The sequence below is a fragment of the Heterodontus francisci genome, chromosome 1 (assembly GCF_036365525.1).
Source record: "Heterodontus francisci isolate sHetFra1 chromosome 1, sHetFra1.hap1, whole genome shotgun sequence".
Taxonomy (NCBI): domain Eukaryota; kingdom Metazoa; phylum Chordata; class Chondrichthyes; order Heterodontiformes; family Heterodontidae; genus Heterodontus; species Heterodontus francisci.
The window spans coordinates 243,272,491-243,293,777 of NC_090371.1; the positions used below are offsets into that span (position 1 = coordinate 243,272,491).

Consider the following 21,287-nt stretch of genomic DNA (forward strand, 5'->3'; position numbering starts at 1 on the left):
TCTGTTCTTTATTCACTTCTCAAGTAATTTTTCTGGAGGGGACAAGCCAGACAATTCAACTGTCTCTTGATGCATTGGAATGCAGGGGATTTTGATGCAAGTTGTAGCTGCTAGCAGTCACCTTTTTGTCTGTTCCTTTTTTCCTTTTCTAAAATTTAATTCAGGTTTCCGGCCAATGGATTAAAAAATCATCATTTGGCATAGCACATCTGCATGACAACGTGTTCACCCCAAAGGTCTAATGCTGGGTCTCTTTCTCTCTGACACACACACAAACACCCTTTCTCTCGAAAGAGAACCATTAAAAATAGTGCACTTTTACCAATTACAAGCAAAGGAACTGTTCATAAGTCATGTGATTTTAACTCATCCTGGGGAGAAGACATGCGTTGTGGGCCTGGTGAAGAAGGCATTTTCACTCCTGAAGTGTAGTTAGGTGGATTTGATGGCCAGAGTCGTATATCAAAGTCATTGTAGGATTCCCTCGAAGAGGTGGATTTTCAGCAGGTCATGAAGTGAGTTGTTTGTTGTCTCGATACCAGGAGGTTGGTTTTCTTGACTGGTGGACTTGAAAAGGAACAGGCTTGGAGACCTTAGGATGTTGCAGTCTCCACTTTTAAGATATAGGTGTTTTGCCTTTGTTGCTGTCTCTCCGGCTGTTGTTTGAAGACTCATTAGTTTCTCCCTAGTGCTTAGAATAGTAAGATTCATTATTTGTGATTAGTTTCAGTCAGGTGGACACTGATCAATTCTTCTATTGATCAGAATAATTTGAAGGTCGAAGCCATTGCTACACAATGGGAATGGATGGTGGCCATTCAGACCTACTTATGATTTAACTGATTTCTTGTATCTCTGTATTACGTTTCAAGCTCAGAGACAGTGTGGACAAATTTATGCAGTCCACAGCATGAGATTTGGTGGCATGCGGGGTGATATAATTAGGCAGGAGGTGCTTTTTCAGTTTCCCAATGGTGGGATATTTTAGAGGAATTAAGTCGGTGGCAGGTTTGCAGCGTTCCGGGATTCCCCCAGCACGATGGCAGATTGCAGCTTTGTACCGATTTAAATATTGAATATTCATTACCCTACGCAGAGTTAGTAGTTAGTCCTACCTGCCAGATTAAGTGAATAGTGAGCAATATTCCCATGCCACCTGGTTCATGAATGTTTCAACGTGACGTGCGGCAGTTAAATTTGTGCAGTTGAGTCTCAGGGCTGTGCTTTTCTTTCTTTAACTCAGCCACTTATCTAATGCCACCATTGGAATGGATGTTTGCCTCCAGGCTCAGCACCAGCAAGGGTGAATCATCTCAGGGAATGGCGGTGACGGCATGGGTGGGGGCTACATGGAGGAGTAGGGCAGGGTAGTTGGGGAGGGAAGGGTGGGGCTGATCAAGTGCATCACGAAGTAGGGCAGGATGGCGTGGAGCATCTAGATTCTTGAACGGTTGATGTTGATGCTGAAGATGCATTTTGTGGGCAGCGGGGCAGGTGGGTGGATTAGATCAGTACTGTGTGAAGATATTTGGCAAGGGTCTAAAGGGAGGGATGAGTGCTGTCAACGTCAGGAATCTGGGGCAAATTAAGGGTACTGGCTAGCAGAGGGAATGCTCACAGTCAATGGGGGAAAATGGATTCCGTAGTGGGGGGGGGAAGGTCAAGACTAATGAGTGGGTATTTGACAGCTTCATATGAAAGGGAACAGGACTCGGCAATAATAGTCAATCCGATGTGAGGTGGTTCAAGGATAAGAGTTGGCATGTCCATAGAAACGGGAGTAGGAATGGGGGCAGGGATAGTATGAATACGTTGATGATTACACTGTGCACGGTAATAGGGGGAGGCTCAATGGTTACAGAGGGGAGGGTAACGGTAACATTGGGTGGTTTCAAGCTGGAAAGTTGTTGGAGGAGTTTGGAAGGTAGGGAGACTTGCCCTGAATTCCACATGCACCATCTTCTCCAATGATATTGGAAACCACGTGGACATTCAAGGATTGCAAGGAGAATGGGAGGAGGCAAACAACAGTGGGTGTGTCTTCTACCTGGCTGAAATTTGGAGGCAGGTATAAGGGAGCTGTTCATTGCCTCGATGTTTCAGCACACTGGCAACAGAAGGCTGAATCACCACGCTCTGTTTATTTATTGTTCTGAAAAGCCACAGTGACATGGGTCTCATGCACCCATTTTGTTCAGTACCACAGGAAGAAGAACAAAGAGAGAGACTAAAGAGGGCTCTATTCCTTCAACTCACGATGCCTTAGTGCCAGCGACAGGCAGAACAGGAAGGTGAGGATGCTCCGTAGGATAACATCCAGGAATGGCCTTATCGAAGACGAGCACTGGCACATCATCGCATCCTTAGGACACATTACCTTCAAATGTCAGAGAGGCAATGCCAGTGATGCCTAAGGATGTCACGTGAAATGGTCATAGAAATTTGTAGGAACCTGCAACAAGACTTGCAGCCTCTCTTTGTTCTTTAGAAAATAGGCGGCATGTTTAGATAGAGGATCTGGATCGGCGCAGGCTTGGAGGGCCGAAGGGCCTGTTCCTGTGCTGTAATTTTCTTTGTTCTTTGTTCTTTCGGCTTTGATGGGAATCCCATGCCAAGGTGACTGCTGCACTCAGTTTTTTCTCCAACGGCTCCTTCCAGGGATCCATGGGTGACATATGTGGCATCTCTCAGTCTGTGATCCACAGGTACAAAGAAGTAAACAATGCCCTTTTCCATGTGCCAATAATTTCATCTATTTACCTATGTACAAGGACAGCCTGGCAGCAAGGACTGCGGCCTTCAGGATCATCACTGGTTTCCCTAGAGTGCAAGGGGTGATCAACTGTACTCATGTGGCCATCAGAGCTCCCTGGGACCAGCCTGCTGTCTTGATTTATCACAAAGGCTTCCACTCTTTTTTTTTAATGTACAGCTGATTTATAACCCCAAGAGAAGAATCATGCATGTTCGCGCCAATTCGCAGGCAACTGTCATAACTCCTACATTTTGAGGAACTCCCAGCTGCCAGCAGTTTTCAAGGAACCAGCTGAAATGGACAGATAGATCCTGGGTGACAAGTGTTACCCACTTTGTACATGGTTGATGACACCAGTACATCATCCCCAAAGTGCTGCTGAAGAGAGGTACAATGCTGCACATGCATCAACCAGAGCTATCATTGAACATACCACTGGCATGTTGAAAATACAATTCCATTACCTTGACTGGTCTGGAGCGGCTCTTCAGTACGCGCCACAGAGGGTGTCACGAATAAGTGTTGTCTGCTGTGCCGTGCACAACCTTGAAATTAGACTTGGCAATACTCCGCAGGTGGAGGGACAAGAGGAACACCAGTCCTCCTCAGATGAGGATGACTATGAAGAGGGTGAGGAGGAGGACAACAATGACAACGATGCTGTCATCGATATGAGGGCAATGGAGAGACATGCAAGGGACATCAGACAGGACCTCATTTATGCACGTTTCAGCCATCAAGAAGCCACATTATCAAGGAATGTTGGGAGGAGAAACGTAACAATTCCTGAGAAATTTCCTTTTGCATGAAGTCTGATTCATCTCTGCAATCTTAACTAAGCGTGGCTGCACGTTCATGTGATTGGCATTTGAAATCATCCATAAGATACGATGAATGCGACTGCACACCACTGCAAGCAGTGTTAGGTTATGACCGTAGAAAGCAAAAGTAAGGCATGACAGTATTGGAATAAGTTATTAATCATCGATAGTTAAACAGGCATCATTGAAGTTGAAGGCTCAAGATCCAATAAGATATAGATACTGAACGTTTTCTGAGATGCTTTGCAAGCATCATTGTGTTCCTATCATAGGCCTCCAAAAAACATCTTTGTATCCATCTGGAATCAAGCAAAACATTACCAAGCATGGATCAAATGCTTTAATACATCTTTGCAATCGTGACAATTTGTACATCACCCACGCCACCTTCGTGCACAAAACCATTTCAATGTTCTTTTCCTGCTACTATGTCGATTTCTAACCCTGACATTAGCAGCTGAGGTGGAGGCAGTCTTCTCAGTCTGTAGATGACTCTGGCGGGCGTCCTCTGGAGGAACGGGGCCTTAATGGCTCCATCCTACTGGGGCTCTGCAGCAATGGTGATTGAGTATCCCCTGTATGCTCGCCTGCTGGAGGTAAGGGGGTCAATGTCGGGGGAGAGGACAAGATGCCATTTACCCTGGGGGTGTCCTGAAACGAAAGGCAGTTGGCACACGCTCTTCCTCCATCTTTGCGCATGATGGGACTTGCCTGTCTCCCTGAGGGGAAGGAGTACCTGGAGGTTCCTTGTACCTCCTCTCGCTTAGATTCTGCTGAGTGGAGCCCACGGCAACAGCGATGGAGCTTTTGGCTCAAGTGGTCAACCAGACTCACCATGGAGCTCGCCAGACTCTCTACTGAGGAAGCCATATGCTCATATGCCTGGGACATGGCAAACTCCTCCATGGCATGCGCAAAGCCACACAAGACCTCAGGCATCTCTGACATATTTTCCACATGGCTTTGCTGCACATCCAGCAGACTTCTCATAGCTACCAACAGAGGATCATCATGAACATGGGGCTGAGCAGTGGCCTGGTCCTCAGCAGCCCTCCGATTGTCAGGGGACCTGACTGGCACATGCTCCTCAGCTGCTGGGACATGTCTGTATCATGCACACCAGCCTGTGACCCAGATTCTAATCTTAAACCCCCCAGGGACAGTGTGGATGTATCTGTGCTGGTGGAGGTGGAAGAAGAGGCAGGTGACGGTGCACCCTCTGAGGCACTGGCTTTTTCTTTCTCCCCAGAGGAGGAGTCTTGGGCCATGTGGTGTTCTGCAACTCGAGTGCAGGCACCTGCAGTGGAGACACAAACAAAAGCACTTTAAGCATGTGCTTCACATGAGTTCGAACAATTTCCTTCAGTTTCCACATATGGCTGCAAGAGCAGGGATGGCACTTCATCCTTCCACCTTGTGGCTCTTGTCTTGCTGTCTCCGCTTGCCCTGCCTCCCTCCTCTCTCACGATCTCTGAAGCTTCCTCCTCAGCCATGGTCAACGGCCTGATGTCAGGGACCCTATTTCCCGCCTTAGCATGCTCATGTTGGTTGTGGCTTTGCTTATCTTTCAACAGACAGTGCAGATTTAATGACATGGCAAATGATTTGTCACATCCATTGCATTCATGCATCAACATCACTTGTTCTGCAGTGGCTTTCACACGACACATCCAATCACATAAACAATGCCAACCTTCATCATTTAGTAAATGGCACAAAAGCTGCTGATACAGTCGACTGCAGTCCATGCCTACCCTTTGCCTCAAAGACAGAGCCATGGAAGAAATCAATGGAGCAGCCTCACCGGGACCACTTGCCCTCACTGATCTGTGTAAGTCTTTGATTTGCTTACAGCACTGCACCCATGTTCTAAGAGACCTCCTCCGCTACCTCCACCCAGGCTGCCTTGGTAAGGCGGGAAGGTCTTTGCACTCCACCTGCAGGGAAGAGAACCTCCTGCCATTCCCTGACGGCCTGGAGGAAAACCTGCAGGGAGTCATCACTGAACCGTGAAGAGGGATACTGCCTGCTGGCTGCCATGTCATTCACTTTGGCTGTGGAGAAAATAAATGATATGAAGTTGGTGGTGAATTTCACAAAATAAGGGAGGCAAAAACATTTTGATTTTAGAAGAAGCTTCAATTTAAGTTAGTCTGAAGATACATGAAAGGAAGGCTTCCGATCCTTGAGACTGCAAGCACAGAATATTTCATTTCGTGGTGCTTGGAGCAGTGACCGCGGGTTCCACCAATGAAAGGCTGCCCTTGCCGCAAGATCCCATGTGTTCCCTGTGCCCGTCGCTGCGTGGCTAATTTAAATACAAAATTCTTAGGGAACGGGATTTACGACAGGAGAGGAAGTTACAACAACTTCCAGTCCCGCCATCGGGAATGCTGCAACACTCAGTCCACCCAGTGAGTCTATTGAGTTTTGGGTAAGACTACAAACATAGGAGGCATGAATTCCACAAATGGTTTTAACACAAACACAGAACAGTACACCACAGGAACAGGCCATTCGGCCCTCCAAGCCTGCGCCGATCTTGATGCCTGCCTAAACTAAAACCTTCTGCACTTCCGGGGTCTGTATCCCTCTATTCCCATCCTATTCATGTATTTGTCAAGATGCCTCTTAAACGTCTCTATCGTACCTGCTTCCACCACCTCCCCCGGCAACAGGTTCCAGGCACTCACCACCCTCTGTGTAAAGAACTTGCCTCGCACATCCCCTCTAAACTTTGCCCCTCTCACCTTAAACCTATGTCCCCCAGTAACTGACTCTTCCACCCTGGGAAAAAGCTTCTGACTATCCACTCTGTCCATGCCACTCATAACTTTGTAAACCTCGATCATGTCGCCCCTCAACCTCCGTCGTTCCAGTGAAAACAATCCGAGTCTATCCAACCTCTCCTCATAGCTAATGCCCTCCAGACCAGGCAACATCCTGGTAAACCTCTTCTGTACCCTCACCAAAGCCTCCACGTCCTTCTGGTAGTGTGGCGACCAGAATTGCACACAATATTTTAAGTGTGGCCTAACTAAAGTTCTGTATAGCAGCAGCATGACTTGCCAATTTTTATACTCTATGCCCCGACCGATGAAGGCAAGCATGCCGTATGCCTTCTTGACTACCTTATCCACCTGCGTTGCCACTTTCAGTGACCTGTGGACCTGTACGCCCAGATCTCTCTGCCTGTCAATACTCCTAAGGGTTCTGCCATTTACTGTATACTTCCCACCTGCATTAGACCTTCCAAAATGCATTACCTCACATTTGTCCGGATTAAACTCCATCTGCCATTTCTCCGCCCAAGTCTTCAACCGATCTATATCCTGCTGTATCCTCTGACAATCTTGGTTATGTCCATTCAAAGGAGGCACTCCACCCATGCTCAATCAATTAGGAACTTTCTGAAGGCTTGAGTTACTTCTGAATCTGGGCTGAAATTGCAAAAGTCACCTGACCCTCGTGAGCCATCTTACGCAGCATTTTAATGTCCATTGTGGTTCATTTAAAAAGAAAATTCAGTTCCAGAAGATTCTGAGCTGAATGAGGTCCATGTTTAAAGTTATGACTAGGACATGCCTTTACTGGGCAATACAAAAGAGAAACAGAGTTAACCTATCATCTCCAGGGATGCATTTGCTTTAAGGGGGTTCAGCTTTTCTAGGGCTTTTATCTCATTTATAATGACGTTCAGAATTTTGCCTTACTAATTTTTGGGCTTTTTTTTTCATCTTCCCGCAATCAAAATATTCACTATTTCACCTTCATCCTCTTTTTCAAGCCTGTTTCCATTTTCGTTTGCTCTCATCTCTTCTCTGACAGCCAACTTGCTACAGTTAGGTTGTTTTTTCACCTTTTTGAATTTAAGGGGCCTTAATTTGTTCTGAATGTTAGACTTGTAAATATGCAATTGCAGCAATTCTGATCATTAACTTTAATAGACTGAATGCTAACTTGTGCCCAAACACCCAGAATTGGTCCTAGGAGGAAACCAGTATACCACACGCTGCACTGAACTAGTGGGATTTTTTGATTGGTGAGCACAAGGAATATACTCAGCATTTACTTGATTTACACATTGCCTTCATTTTGCATGATTGAAAAAGATGTTAAACTATTTTTTATTATGCAAAATTATCATAATATGAAGTGTGAGCAGAGCAAGCAAAAGCTTGTGGAAATAAAGCAGATTCTTTTAGTGAACTCTGCAGTATCACACATCACAATGCTGATATTTTGTCTCTTGTGTACACTATTGTTATACCCACTGTTCTTCCTGGGTGTCAATGATTTCCATGAAATGTGAATGATGTCAAAATATCTCAATGACGTTGCTGACTATAGGAGTAACTCAAAGGGCATATACGATGGATCTGTCTTATTCGAAACAGTCATGGGAGTAAATGTCCTTGGAGCTTCTTCTGTTCTGTAGATGTAACTTGAGTGATAATTCAGCAGAAACCCTGTGTCAGAATTTCTTGTCAAAGTAGCAGTGAGGCTAAAGCACTCGCCATTATTTATGTGCAAATGATACAGCAATCTCAGGGGAGTTATAGCATTGGAGTTGGCCATTCAGACCATCAAATCTATGTCAGAGGGGCAGATGCATGATTAAACTTAAATCAAAAAGTTGCGCTGCTCTGCTGTCGGCTTCATGAAAACAGAATCCTGCTGTCTGCCTAACTATTGAAATATATTGAATGGCATGATGTTGCCGTTTGAGCACTCTTACCTCTGAGTTAGAAGGTTGTGGGTTCAAGTCCCACTGTAGGATTTGAGCACAAAAATCAAACTGAGGGAGTGCTACACTGTTAAAGGCATTGTCTTTCTGAAGAGACGTTAACCAAGGTTCCATCTTCTCTGTCAGGAGAATATGAATGTTCCATGACACTTCTACATAGAAGTGCAGGATAGTTATCCCCAAAGGTAATAAAAACAAGAAATGCTAGAAACACTCAGCAGGTCTGACAGCATTTGTGGAGACAGAAGCAGAGTTAACATTTCAGGTCAGTGACCCTTCATCAGAACTGAAGGGTCACTGACCTGAAGCATTAACTCTGCTTCTCTCTCCACAAATGCTGCCAGACCTGCTGAGTATTTCCAGCTTTTCTTGTTTTTATTTCTGATTTCCAGCATATGCAGTATTTTGCTTTTATTTTAGTTATCGCCAAAGTCCTGGCCAGTATTTATCCCTCAATCAACATCACAAAAAAACAGATTATCTGGTCATTAGCACATTGCTGTTTGTGGGAGCTTGCTGCTGCAAATTGGCTGCCACATTTTTAGATTACAACAGTGACTACACTTCAAGAGTACTTCATTGGCTGTAAAGTGCTTTGAGACATCCAGTGCTCATGAAAGGCACTATATAAATGCAAGTCCTTTTTTAGATACAAATTAAACTCGCCAAATAAAGTTAAGTCTTGTCCATTCCAGTCTAAGTACCTTAGTAATGACATGATGAGCATTAATTGGTGCCAATTAATGTTTCAGGTACAGAAAATTAACTAATACAAGTGTGGAATCTCATTCCTCCAGGTTTTAATTGTTGGAATTTGTTAAAAAATAGAATATAATATGAAACATTTTTACTTTTTTTTGTTTCTTTCCCCTCTCTTTATTTCTTTTTCTGCACCTGATTTGTTATTGAATTCGCCCACTCTAATTCACATTCCCTCTTTGCCCTGATGTTGTTAATTTCACAATCCTTCAATCTGATTGGATAAGGAGATAGAGTTGCTTGTCCTGTTCATTCAGGTCCCAGATGCCCAGTTTTCCTTGCTGCGCAATTATCAGCTCACACTTTAGCAATTTGCCACACAAAAAAGTTTAAAAATTATTTGGCAAGGGCAAGTCTAATAGCAGACGTCCTTAAATTCACTCCAAAGTAAAATTTGGTGACATGTTTAAGCATGTGAAAGGGATTTCCTTCTAACTACTGGCAAAATTACAGCAGTTGAGCAGGAAAGATCAAGTTAGCAGTGTACCCAATTAACAACTTTATAAAACTAACATTGTCAATCCAATAGTTTTGCATTACTAGTATCCTTTAATGTAACTACATAAGTCAAGCAAAAGGGTTCAGTCTAGGAAGCTCACTTGTATAATGTTATCTTACCATATGTGTAGTATTCAACTTCTGGCGGAAGTGTTACAAGTGAAAGTTCACTCTCCTCAACATGTTCATTTACATACTGCTGTGCTTTAGAAGCTTCCAGAAATGCCAGAAATCTTGCTGTAAATGCAGCTATAAAAATTGACAGCATTCCAAAATCTAAAAGATTCCACATTTGGAAAATGTATTCCCGTGGCCCTTCTGCCCAGATTTCCTTACACTCAGTCCACATCATACCTACAAAAAGAGATTTCTTTTTAACAATTAATTTGTACATAGTTCTTTTTTAAAAATCATGAAAATATTACTACATACATATTCCAGAAAGAAAGCTACTTACCCAGTATCCACACCATGATTAGCATTTCCGTCCAAGTAAACATGGTGGTTTTCATTCTGAAGACTTGTTTAGGGTAATCCGTAACAGTGACATTGGGTAAGGTTTTGATGCCTTCAAATCTGTCAGAGGCATTAAATACTAATAAACATAGAAAGATGATGAAGGATGCTGCATGCATCACAAACTTCATGAAGGGACTTCTTAGCATCTTCCCCAGCTAGAAGGAAAAATTAAAATATGTATCTATCCTGTATATGTAAACTGAGCATCAGTCATTTCACTTCATGAGTACTTGCTTCTCTTTAACCATCTGGTGTACCCTCTGTGTTTTGCTGTTGAATTTCACACTAGTGAGGCTATGCACATGCCATAACTGGAAGTTCAATAGTTTTTAAAGTCCAATTTCTCCCTTTGCTCTCCCGATGGCGTTTACCCATCTGTGGTATGGTTCCATACGTGCCAGACACCCTATATCAAGCATGAGCTGAGAGACAGAGTTTTGGAAGCCTACTAGCCCTTTAGGCATTACAGCCAATCTCAATCCCCTTCTCCTTTGATATCCACACACACCTTTTTCTAGCAGGAGTCATTTGGTTAGTGATCAGGACCAGGAATCCTAGCTAATTTGTTTTCCTATCACTAGCTCAATGACACTGTGGCCAATGTTAACACCCTTAATGTTGCCCTGAGATAGACAAACTCAGCACTGACTGGAATTTGAAGCTGAGACTTTCCTGATCTGTGTAACATAGTTCTACACTAGATAGCAAATTTATCATTGTATAATTGAGGATGCATTAATGTATTGTCTTCGGACCTAAAACCATTTCAAAAGTTAGGAGACTGGTTAAAAGTCCTTACAACATGCATATTTTGGTATCTGCCTGCTTTTCTACAAGCTGTTAGAAGTCTGACTTATGAGGAACCAGTTGTCCCTTGTTAAAACGACAGTCTAACAGATGCTATGACCTTTAGAACTCCAGCAACAGCTATTAGTAATATCACAAAAATATTGATTTAGAATTCAATATTTTTGCGGTCTGTAACTTTGTACTCTTGCTTTAAAAAATCAATTTAATTAAAGCATTGAATCTGTAAAATAACATCTAGAATATAATTATAGTTTATAAATTGTTCTGAATGTATTCATTTATTATGCAGAACACATGTCTTGTTATAAGATAAACTATTTTTATGGTTAGACTAAAAGTTACATCAGGGACCTACATTGAACAAAACAGTATAGTTCTTGTAAAAATTGATATGGCCATGATTGTACCTAATATAACAGATTGATGGTTTGGGGAGAAACAAAGTGGCAACAGTTAACACACTTGTGAATACAGAGTGTCATTGCAGGCCCCCACCTGCCAAGAATGGGGCACAGATATTTTGCCACATGGACATTAAACTTTAAAATTGTTGCTGGGAAGAAAAGAAAACCTATTACAAAGGGTTGCCAAGCCCATGACTGGAAAAACATTTGCATAGTAACAGACTGTGCTTGGAAAGGACAAAGGAGCCACTACCTGCTTCAATTTAATCCACAATGGACTTTTGATTACCAGACATTGAAGGTGGAGAGGCTAGCGTTCCAGGTTAACTGCTAAGATGGCCAAATACACAAACAGACGTGGTAAGACCAGTTTAGTCACATGACTAACTGACTGTTGGAGTTTTTTGAATTTGAACTTGCCACAGAAAATTTGAACTCAGAAAGCTCTTTGCTCCTGGACTGAGAACATCGCTGTCCTGTCTGCTCCCATCTCTTTCTCATGGAACTGAAGACCCACTGAAGACACATGAACCCCAAGAGAGAAAAGTCTCCGACAGTGACCAAGGTTTAAGAAGAATACTGGGCACCAACGAAAAGCAAGAATTACATACAAAAGGACTACAGTGAACTTGAAGCACAGTAACAAGAAACTCTTCTAATATTGCCTCTAACCTCTCCATTTTATTTTTCTTCTCTTTTCTATCTCTATTTGCATGTGCGTATCACATTCGCATGCTAGCGTGGGGCATGGCGTGTATCCGTAGGCGTTAACTGAATTAGAGTTTAAGTTTAAATTTTAATAAATTTCACTTTTCTTCTTTAAACCTAAGAAGGCCTGTTTGTGCACATTTCTTTGCCTTATAATTGGAAAGCAGTGAACAAGGATTCACCAAGGGGGAGCTCAAAACACTGTGGGTTTAAAAATTAAATCCTGTTACAATAAGACCAGGTGAAGGCTGAAAGAGACCCCTCGCCACCTATCTCACCTGGTCGTAACAAGAGTGACTAAGCAATGACTGAGTTTGAAGTCAGAATATCAAGCCAACTGCTGAATCATTTCTGTTAAACTACATATTATGGAAATAGCAAGGCAAATTGACATATAAGTGAATCTTCCATCTCCTGTTCAGGACACTTGAAATCAGCTGCGACTTCAACATACAACTCAGTTTCTAATACATAGGTTAGGGCCAGATGTTGAAAGAGGTCAAGGCTGAGGTTGTGGGTAATGAGGAGGGGGCCAATACTAAGAGTATTGAATTGACCTGGGCTTCAATTTCAGGGAGTGACGGCCTAAAGGGCAAATCTAATTTTATTCCTGTAAGTACTTTCTACAGTATAGAATAGTCACCTGTGTTAAACTAATCATTTTGTGGAATATTCCTTGATGTACTTTTCAAACAGCATATCACCCACTATGTAACAACTCCTGGAACATGTCAATTATTTTTCAAAACTGTGATAATGAAATCATATACAGAGGGATACCTCAATGGGAGGTATGTGTTAAGAATATACATTTTTTCACCATCATTTTTTTCCCTCAAACTAATGAAGCTCCTCAGACTCATGCAGCCCCTTAAACTAATGCAGGCCCTCAAACTAATGAAGCCCCTCAAACTAATGAAGCCCCTCAAACTAAGGCAGACCCTCAAACTAATGCAGCCCCTCAAACTAATGCAGCCTCTCAAACTAATGCAGACCCTCAAACTAATGCAGACCCTCAACTAATGCAGACCCTCAACTAATGCAGACCCTCAAACTAATGCATACCCTGAACTAATGCAGACCCTCAACTAATGCAGCCCCTCAAACTAATGCAGCCCCTCAAACTAATGCAGCCCCTCAAACTAAGGCAGCCCCTCAAACTAAGGCAGCCCATCAAACTAATGCGGCCCCTCAAACTAAGGCGGCCCCTCAAACTAAGGCGGCCCCTCAAACTAATGCGGCCCCTCAAACTAATGCAGCCCCTCAAACTAAGGCAGCCCCTCAAACTAAGGCAGGCCCTCAAACTAAGGCAGGCCCTCAATCTAACACAGCCCTTCAAACTAAGGCAGACCCTCAATCTAATGCACCTCCACAAACTAATACAACCCCTCAAACTAAGGCATCCCCTCAAACTAATGCAGCCCCTCAAACTAATGCACCTCCACAAACTAATGCAGCCCCTCAAATAATGAAGCTCCTCAAACTTATGCAGCCCCTTAAACTAATGAAGCCCCTCAACCTAGTGCAGCCCTTCATACTAAGACAGCCCCTCAAACTGATGCAGCCCCTCAAACTGATGCAGACCCTCAAACTGATGCAGACCCTCAAACTAATGCAGCCACTCAAACTAAGGCAACTGCTCAAACTAATGCAGCCCCCTAAACTAAGGCAGACCATCAAACTAATGCAGCCCCTCAAACTAATGCAGACCCTCAAACTAATGCAGACCCTCAATCTAAGGCAGATCCTCAATCTAAGGCAGCCCCTCAAAATAATGCAGCTGCTCAAAATAATGCAGCCCCTCAAACTAAGGCTGACCCTCAAATTATGGCTGACCCTCAAATTATGGCTGACCCTCAAACGTAGGCAGACCCTCAAACGTAGGCAGACCCTCAAACTAAGGCAGTCCCTCAAAATTATGCAGCCCCTCAAATCAAGGCAGAACCTCAAACTAAGGCGAACTAACTAACTAATTCACTAACTAACTAACCAACTCAAACTAACACGATAGCGTCTTTTAAGATGTATCTAGACAGATACATGAATGGGCAGGAAGCAAAGAGATACAGACCCTTACAAAATAGGCGACATGTTTAGATAGAGGATCTGGATCGGCGCAGGCTTGGAAGGCCGAAGGGCCTGTTCCTGTGCTGTAATTTTCTTTGTTCTTTGTTCATGCTCATGAGATACAATTCCAGTAATGCTTGTCTGTTATATTGGGATTTTTAAAAACTCAGCTACATAATTAAGATACTTTGGATTTATAATTATGTTGTACTATAAGTGACAAAGCATACAAAGCATTCCTGAATTAGCATTATCAGTGGACAACTCCCGTGATCGGGTCAAAGTCATTTTGGCACATCATAACCTGTAAATAGATCTAATCCTTAAATATCTTTTTAGCATCTGCATTTCTTATTGTATGGAAAAGTAAAATTTACTTGTGCCATGCTAATAGCAATTCAATGTCAGCATGTGCAGTAAATTCTGGCTATCCTGTTGGTAACTTGTTGATTTTGGCCCTGAGTTTCCTCTGCCAGTGGAATGACTGGGTTATAATTGCAACTTCCCACTGTTTCTGCTTCTAACCCCTGCTTATGGGTCAGGGGAATTTAAATATTAAGGGGCAGGTGCTCAGGCTGTGGGGCACCTGCTTCAGATGGTAACAGGAGAGGGAATTCACTGTGATGTGTTGCTTGCTAAAATGTTATATACAACTGAGAAGAGTGAATACCGTGCACTCTCCAACCAGTGTGGGGCCAGCAGGCACAAGCTGCGGCCTGTTCACCATCAGTATAGGAGAGCGACCACCATGTTCTGCCAGTTGGCTATCTAAAGTTAAAATCTCTGCCATTGAGTCACATTAGATATGATCGGGGTAAAATTCAACTTCACTGGGGTCGTGACATGGATGATAGCGAATCAGCTGCCTGTTATACTCTCTGCTCGATTTATTATTCCATTATCCTCAACTATAAAGAAAAATGGATAGAATGAGTAATGGGTGGCACTCCGATACTGTCTGTGATGTGCCCTGAGGTTGAAATTTACCCTTCAATACGAATCAAACCAGTTCACCATACAAGAACACAGGAAATAGTATGGCCCATCAAGCCTGCTCTGCCATTCAATACGATCATGGCTGATCTTAGGATTCAACTCCACTTTCCTGCCTGCTTTAACATATCCCTTGATTCCCTGAGAGGCCAAAAATCTGTCTATCCCAGCCTTAAATGTATTCAACGATGGAGCATCCACAACCCTCTGGGTAGAGAATTCCAAAGATTTACAACTCTTTGAGTGATGTAATTTCTCCTCATCTCAGTCCTAAATGATCAGTCCCTTATCCTGAGACTGTGCCCCCATGTTTTAGATTCCCCGACCAGTGGAAATAATCTTTCAGTGAATACCCTATCCAGCCCCTTCAGAATCTTAATTAAAAGCAAAATACTGCAGATGCTTTAAATCTGAAATAAAAACAAAAGATACTGGAAATACTCAGAAGGTCTGGCAGCATCTGTGGAGAGAGAAACAGAACTAACGTTTCAGGTCAGTGACCTTTCATCAGAACTGGCAACGGTTAGAAATGTAATAGTTTTTTTAGCAAATAAGGCAGGGGTGGGGCAAAAGATAACAAAAGGGAAGGTGTTGATAGGACAGACGGTCACAGAGAGTAACTGACCAGAAGGTGATGGAGCAAAGGCAAAGGGTGTGTTAATGGTGTTGTGAAAGACAGATCCTTATTCGGTCATTTAACACCCTCTCTGCACTAGCGCTTTGTCTTTCACCACACCATTAACACACCCTTTGCCTTTACTCCATCACCTTCTGGTCAGTTACTCTCTGTGACCCTCTGTTCTATCAACACCTTCCCTTTTGTTATCTTTTGCCCCACCCCCACTTTATTTGCTTAAAACCTATTATATTTCTAACCTTTCATCAGAACTGGCAAAAGTCACTGACCTGAAACATTAACTCTGTGTCTCTTCAGAATTTTTTTTTTTTTAAATTTATTTTTAGCGATACAGCACTGAAACAGGCCCTTCGGCCCACCGAGTCTGTGCCGACCAACAACCACCCATTTATACTAACCCTACAGTAATCCCATATTCTCTACCACCTACCGACACTAGCGGCAATTTACAATGGCCAATTTACCTATCAACCCGCAAGTCTTTGGCTGTGGGAGGAAACCGGAGCACCCGGCAAAAACCCACGCGGTCACAGGGAGACCTTGCAAACTCCGCACAGGCAGTACCCAGAATTGAACCCGGGTCCCTGGAGTTGTGAGGCTGTGGTGCTAACCACTGCACCACTGTGCCGCTGAATCTTGTATGTTTCAATGAGATCACCTCTCATCCTTCTAAACTCCAGAGAGTGCAGGCCCAATTTACTCAGCTTCTCATCATAGGACAACCCCATCATCCCCGAGACCAATTTAGTGAACCTTTGCTGTACCACCTCCAATGCAAGTGTACCCTTCCTTAAATATGGAGGCCAAAACTGCACACAGTACTCCAGATGTGGTCTCACCAAAACCCTGTACAATTGTAGCAAGACCTTTTTTATTCCTGTACACCAATCCCCTTGTAATAAAGGTCAACATGCCATTTGCCTTCCTAATTGCTTGCTGTACCTGCATACTAACAATACTGCACTAGTAATCACCTCACAAAGGTTTTACAATGTAAAATGTATTCATTGGATAAACAGTGAATCTAATAGAATGTTTTTCCTCATTGGTTCATAATTTGTTTTTATTTGAAGTACAGCCTTACCAGCAGGATCCATTTTAAGTATAAATAGATAAGTAGGATCATGATTAATATTAACATTCTTTTAGTTTATTTAGCCAGTGAATGCAGAGGCTCTGGGCAGGGGCTAATGGATTGAATGAGTGGCTGAACCTGATTCTGAATAAGCTGAATTGTCATCAGTAGAGACATATAAACTCAAGAATGATTCAGCATCAGCTATTTACATTCATTCAATAACTCTTACAGGTCCATAAGCCAAAAGATGTTACCAGCTCTAAATGTTCAAACAAAACTATTTTTAAAATGAATTAAAATGGATGGTATAATTAAATATATTAATGTTTATCAGAATTATATAAACTGCTGATTTTTTAGGTGTCTCTCTTTTCAAGATCACTATGTTTTCTTTTTGAGAAAAGAAAATTAGAGATTGTTGGAATAACTTGTGGATACAGTAGTGTTGTGGTTATGTTACTGGATTAATAATCCAGAATCCTGGATTTTTAATTGAGAGAATATGAGTTCAAATCCTATCACCTCTGTTTGAGAATTTAAATTCAGTTTTAAAAAGTAAATAAAAATAGATGGTATTTTGTTAAGAATGACCATGAAGCATTTCTGTTTTAATCTTAGATTTCCAGCATTTGGAGTTTTTCTTTTTATCCAAAGCGGCTTTGATTTCACCACTCATTGCCATATACCATACATCATAGTGGGCGGCACAGTGGCGCAGTGGTTAGCACCGCAGCCTCACAGCTCCAGGGACCCGGGTTCGATTCCGGGTACTGCCTGCGTGGAGTTTGCAAGTTCTCCCTGTGTCTGCGTGGGTTTTCTCCGGGTGCTCCGGTTTCCTCCCACAAGCCAAAAGACTTGCAGGTTGATAGGTAAATTGGCCATTATAAATTGTCACTAGTATAGGTAGGTGGTAGGGAAATATAGGGACAGGTGGGGATGTTTGGTAGGAATAGGGGATTAGTGTAGGATTAGTATAAATGGGTGGTTGATGTTCGGCACAGACTCGGTGGGCCGAAGGGCCTGTTTCAGTGCTGTATCTCTAATCTAATCTAATCTAATCTAATCTAATCTAATCATTCCTGAGTTGAGAGATTGGGGATAATTAACCTGTTCCAGGCTTCTGTCTGTGCCTATCAATAACTAGCTTTAAGGAACTACTAAAGAGTACAGTTGGGCGACACAATCCATGTTGTTCCTATCTGCTCTTGGCAAATTCCAAAGCAAAAATATTTCTTGCAAAAGAGGTCTGCAAGATGGAAAAAAGTACCTTAGCACAGAAAAGAAAATCACTCCCATCCATAATAATCAATGTTCTATTTTTCTTCTGGCACAATGGCATGAAAGCTGTTCATGGCACTACAATTATATCATGAATGATAACTACAGCCAAAACATGCAGGGCTACGGTTGAAAATGCTTTAAAAGCCACTTCTGCATGTGAAGTCAGACTGTTTTATAATGCGTATGTGAACTATTTACCCTTGCAAGAAACTTTCTTAAATTATAATTGATCAGTCCTAATAAAGGAGTAAAATATATCCTTGCTATATTTTTCTGCAATGTTTAATGTGATTGGCCATGCCATCCTCTTCAATCACCTATCCTCTGGTGTCCAGCTCTGTGGGGCTGTCCTTGGGAGGTTCCAGTCCTTCCTTTCCGAATGCAACCAATGCATCTCCAGCAGTGGATTCTCTTTACACTCTGTAAAACCTCTCAAGTCCCCCAAGAGTCTATCAAAACTCCAACTTCTCCAAAACACAAGTCCCATCATCACATCCTCGCTGACCTACATTTTCTCCCTGTCTTAACAAATTAAATTTAGGATCTCATCCTCATCTCAACTCGACCTATGGTCTCATTGCATCACTGAAACATGCTCCAGCCTCTTCAGTTTTGTGGCTCTGATCTTTTGTGCATTTCTCTCTCACTTCACCCTCAGAGTGTTCAACCTTAGCCCTACTCTCTCAAACTCCCTATGTAAACCCCTCTGCATCTTTAAAAACTTTTTCAAAACTCTTGTTTTCAACATAGCTTTCAGTAAATACATCTCTTCTCTCCTGCCATGGCTTGGAGTCCATTCCACTAATGTTTCCATTGTAAAGCATCATAGAATGTTTTGTATATTAAAGGCGCTATATAAATGCACGTCATTGTTGTGGAGCTAGTCAATGGAGTACTAATGTTGCAATGTATCAACTGCAACAATAAAGATTCAATAAGGCTTACTAGAGTCTAACAGAACAGGAAGGCCCTAAATTCAATCCCGCAGGCTGTGATGAGCTAGCTGACCTAAGCAAGGAGCTTAATTGAGGTACTATGATCGATCTTAGTGTCCCTGGACTAGGGATAAACAAAATCAGCCAGGGCTCCTTTCCCTAATTGGTACCCAATTGGAAAGTAGAAGTGTCTGGATATCAGATGAAGATTGGATTGGGATTGGCTGTGATGTCCTCCACATGAAATAGCCTCTGATACTTACTGCCCAGGTTCACACGTGAACAATGATTGCTAGGATGATGTACTGAAAGACTTCCAAAAACTGAAAATGTAAACCGGAAAAAGATGGCACCATCAAGAATGGAATGGGATGTGGCATGGGACAGCAGGGAACAGAAAAACTAGGAAATAATAATCATGTCCTGGTGTTTAGAAGAAGTTTGGAATGAAAATTAATTCTAAGAAAATAACCAGGAGGAATATGAGCTTAACTTGTCACTGCATTTGCTTTGTGCAAGTCTGTTTGCTGAAACAGTCAGGATGGAAGGTGAAGCAGAACAAAATCTCTGCCTCTGATTTGAATATATTAAACATAATAGCTAACACTGGGGAGTAGTGCAGTTTTTCAATCCTTAATATATTTCAGCTATAGATCATGCTCATGTTTGTACCATTTAAGAAGGATACTTTCCCATTATCTTTGCCTTTTAAAAAAAAGCTTTAAAATACTTTTCTGTGAATCTATGCAACATGTTTTCTGATAGACAATTTTCAAAACTAAAGCATGAAAAATCATTCCTGTGATGAACAACATTCTGAAAACTAAGCTGCAAGGTCTGTGAATTTCAGTTTTATTATGGATATGTACGAAATATAATAATACTTTGAAAAATTACTGTTACAACTTATGCGAGTTACTTCAAGAAATTCAAATTGATTCTAGTATAATTGCTTTAATTTGTTTCCAAGATGAAAAATAGATCCATTAGTTCTTTGAGCTCAGGTCATTGATTCTGCACAAGATGAGCCCAACATTTGCAAGAACCAGCACAACTATACATTTCAGAGAATGTAACTCAGGAGGTAATCCGGGGTGAGTCACAGCACAGCAGTGATGCTAGAGGAGCAGCAGGATTGACTACCTAACTGGCCACATGAATTCCATCACTGACTCCTATACTTTGAGAAGTTCTGCCATGTGGTGAAATTAGCAGCTATTCAGTGAAAGTGAAGATTTGCCTGCACTGATGAATGCATTAATCATCTGTCTGACAACAAATTGGCTGATAGTGCAATTGATCCTTATGCTAGCCTGAAAAGAGTCAGAGGTAGGAAAGTTAAGGCTGATGGTGGCTTTGACCAACATTATCAGTACAATCCTGTCCTTCACGGAATCAAAGAATCGTTACAGTGCAGAAGGAGGCCATTCGGCCCATTGTGTCTGCACCGGCTCTCTGAAAGAGCAACTCCCTCAGTTCCATTCCCCTGCCTTCTCCCCAAAACCCTGAACATTCTTCCTTTTCATATAACTGTCTAATTCCCTTTTGAATGCTTCACTTGAACCTACCTCCGCCACATTCTCAGGCAGCGCATTCCAGACCTTAACCACTCGCTGCGTAAAAAAGTTTTTCTTCATGTCACTTATACTTCTCTTATCAAATACTTTAAAATTGACTGAGTGTAGCATCAAGGAGTCCTAGTAAAATTGAATTCAATGAGAAACAGGGGGAAAACTCTCCACTGGCTGGAAACATCCCTAGCACAAAGGAAAATTGTTGTGGTTGCTGGAGGCCAATCATCTCAGCCCCAGGACAACAGTGCAGAATCCTAGGCCCAACCATCTTTAGCTGCTTCATCAATGACTTTCCTTTCATCATAAGGTCAACTTCTCAGATAATGAAGCAATCTGTACCACATGCAGCAAGACCTAGACAATGTTCAGGTTGGGCTGATAACTAGCAAGTAACACTTGTGCCATACAAGTGCCAGGTGTTATATTCCAGAAAGCCAGTGGTTGAAAGATAGTACTGGAGCCAACCTACACTCAGTCTTGCATTTATTTACAGAGTGAAACATTATAAGCATATCCCTCCTAACTCGACCATATCACAGTTTCATTAAGTGTTTCTATCCTTGTAACAAATGGTGCAGATCTGCAATTGCCTCTGTGTTGACCTATACTAAGGTGTGCTAAGCCTGTAAATACAGTCTATGGCATAATGATGGGTGGGGGTATGCAGGGCTGGTGTCAGCTGATCTTCCTGGCATGCTTTC

At 42.4% G+C, this 21,287-nt stretch overlaps 1 protein-coding gene across 1 annotated transcript in view; it reads right to left on the reverse strand.

Moving 5' to 3' along the window:
- The window catches only part of LOC137371896 (short transient receptor potential channel 3-like), a 148,722-nt gene that overhangs the window by 98,013 nt on the left and 29,422 nt on the right, over nucleotides 1-21,287 (reverse strand). The window contains exons 4-5 of the mRNA XM_068034941.1: nucleotides 10,038-10,254; nucleotides 9,701-9,934 (exon numbers count right to left, since the gene is read on the reverse strand). Of these exons, the coding sequence (XP_067891042.1) occupies nucleotides 9,701-9,934; nucleotides 10,038-10,254 (451 nt within the window). The remainder of the gene's footprint in view (nucleotides 1-9,700; nucleotides 9,935-10,037; nucleotides 10,255-21,287) is intronic.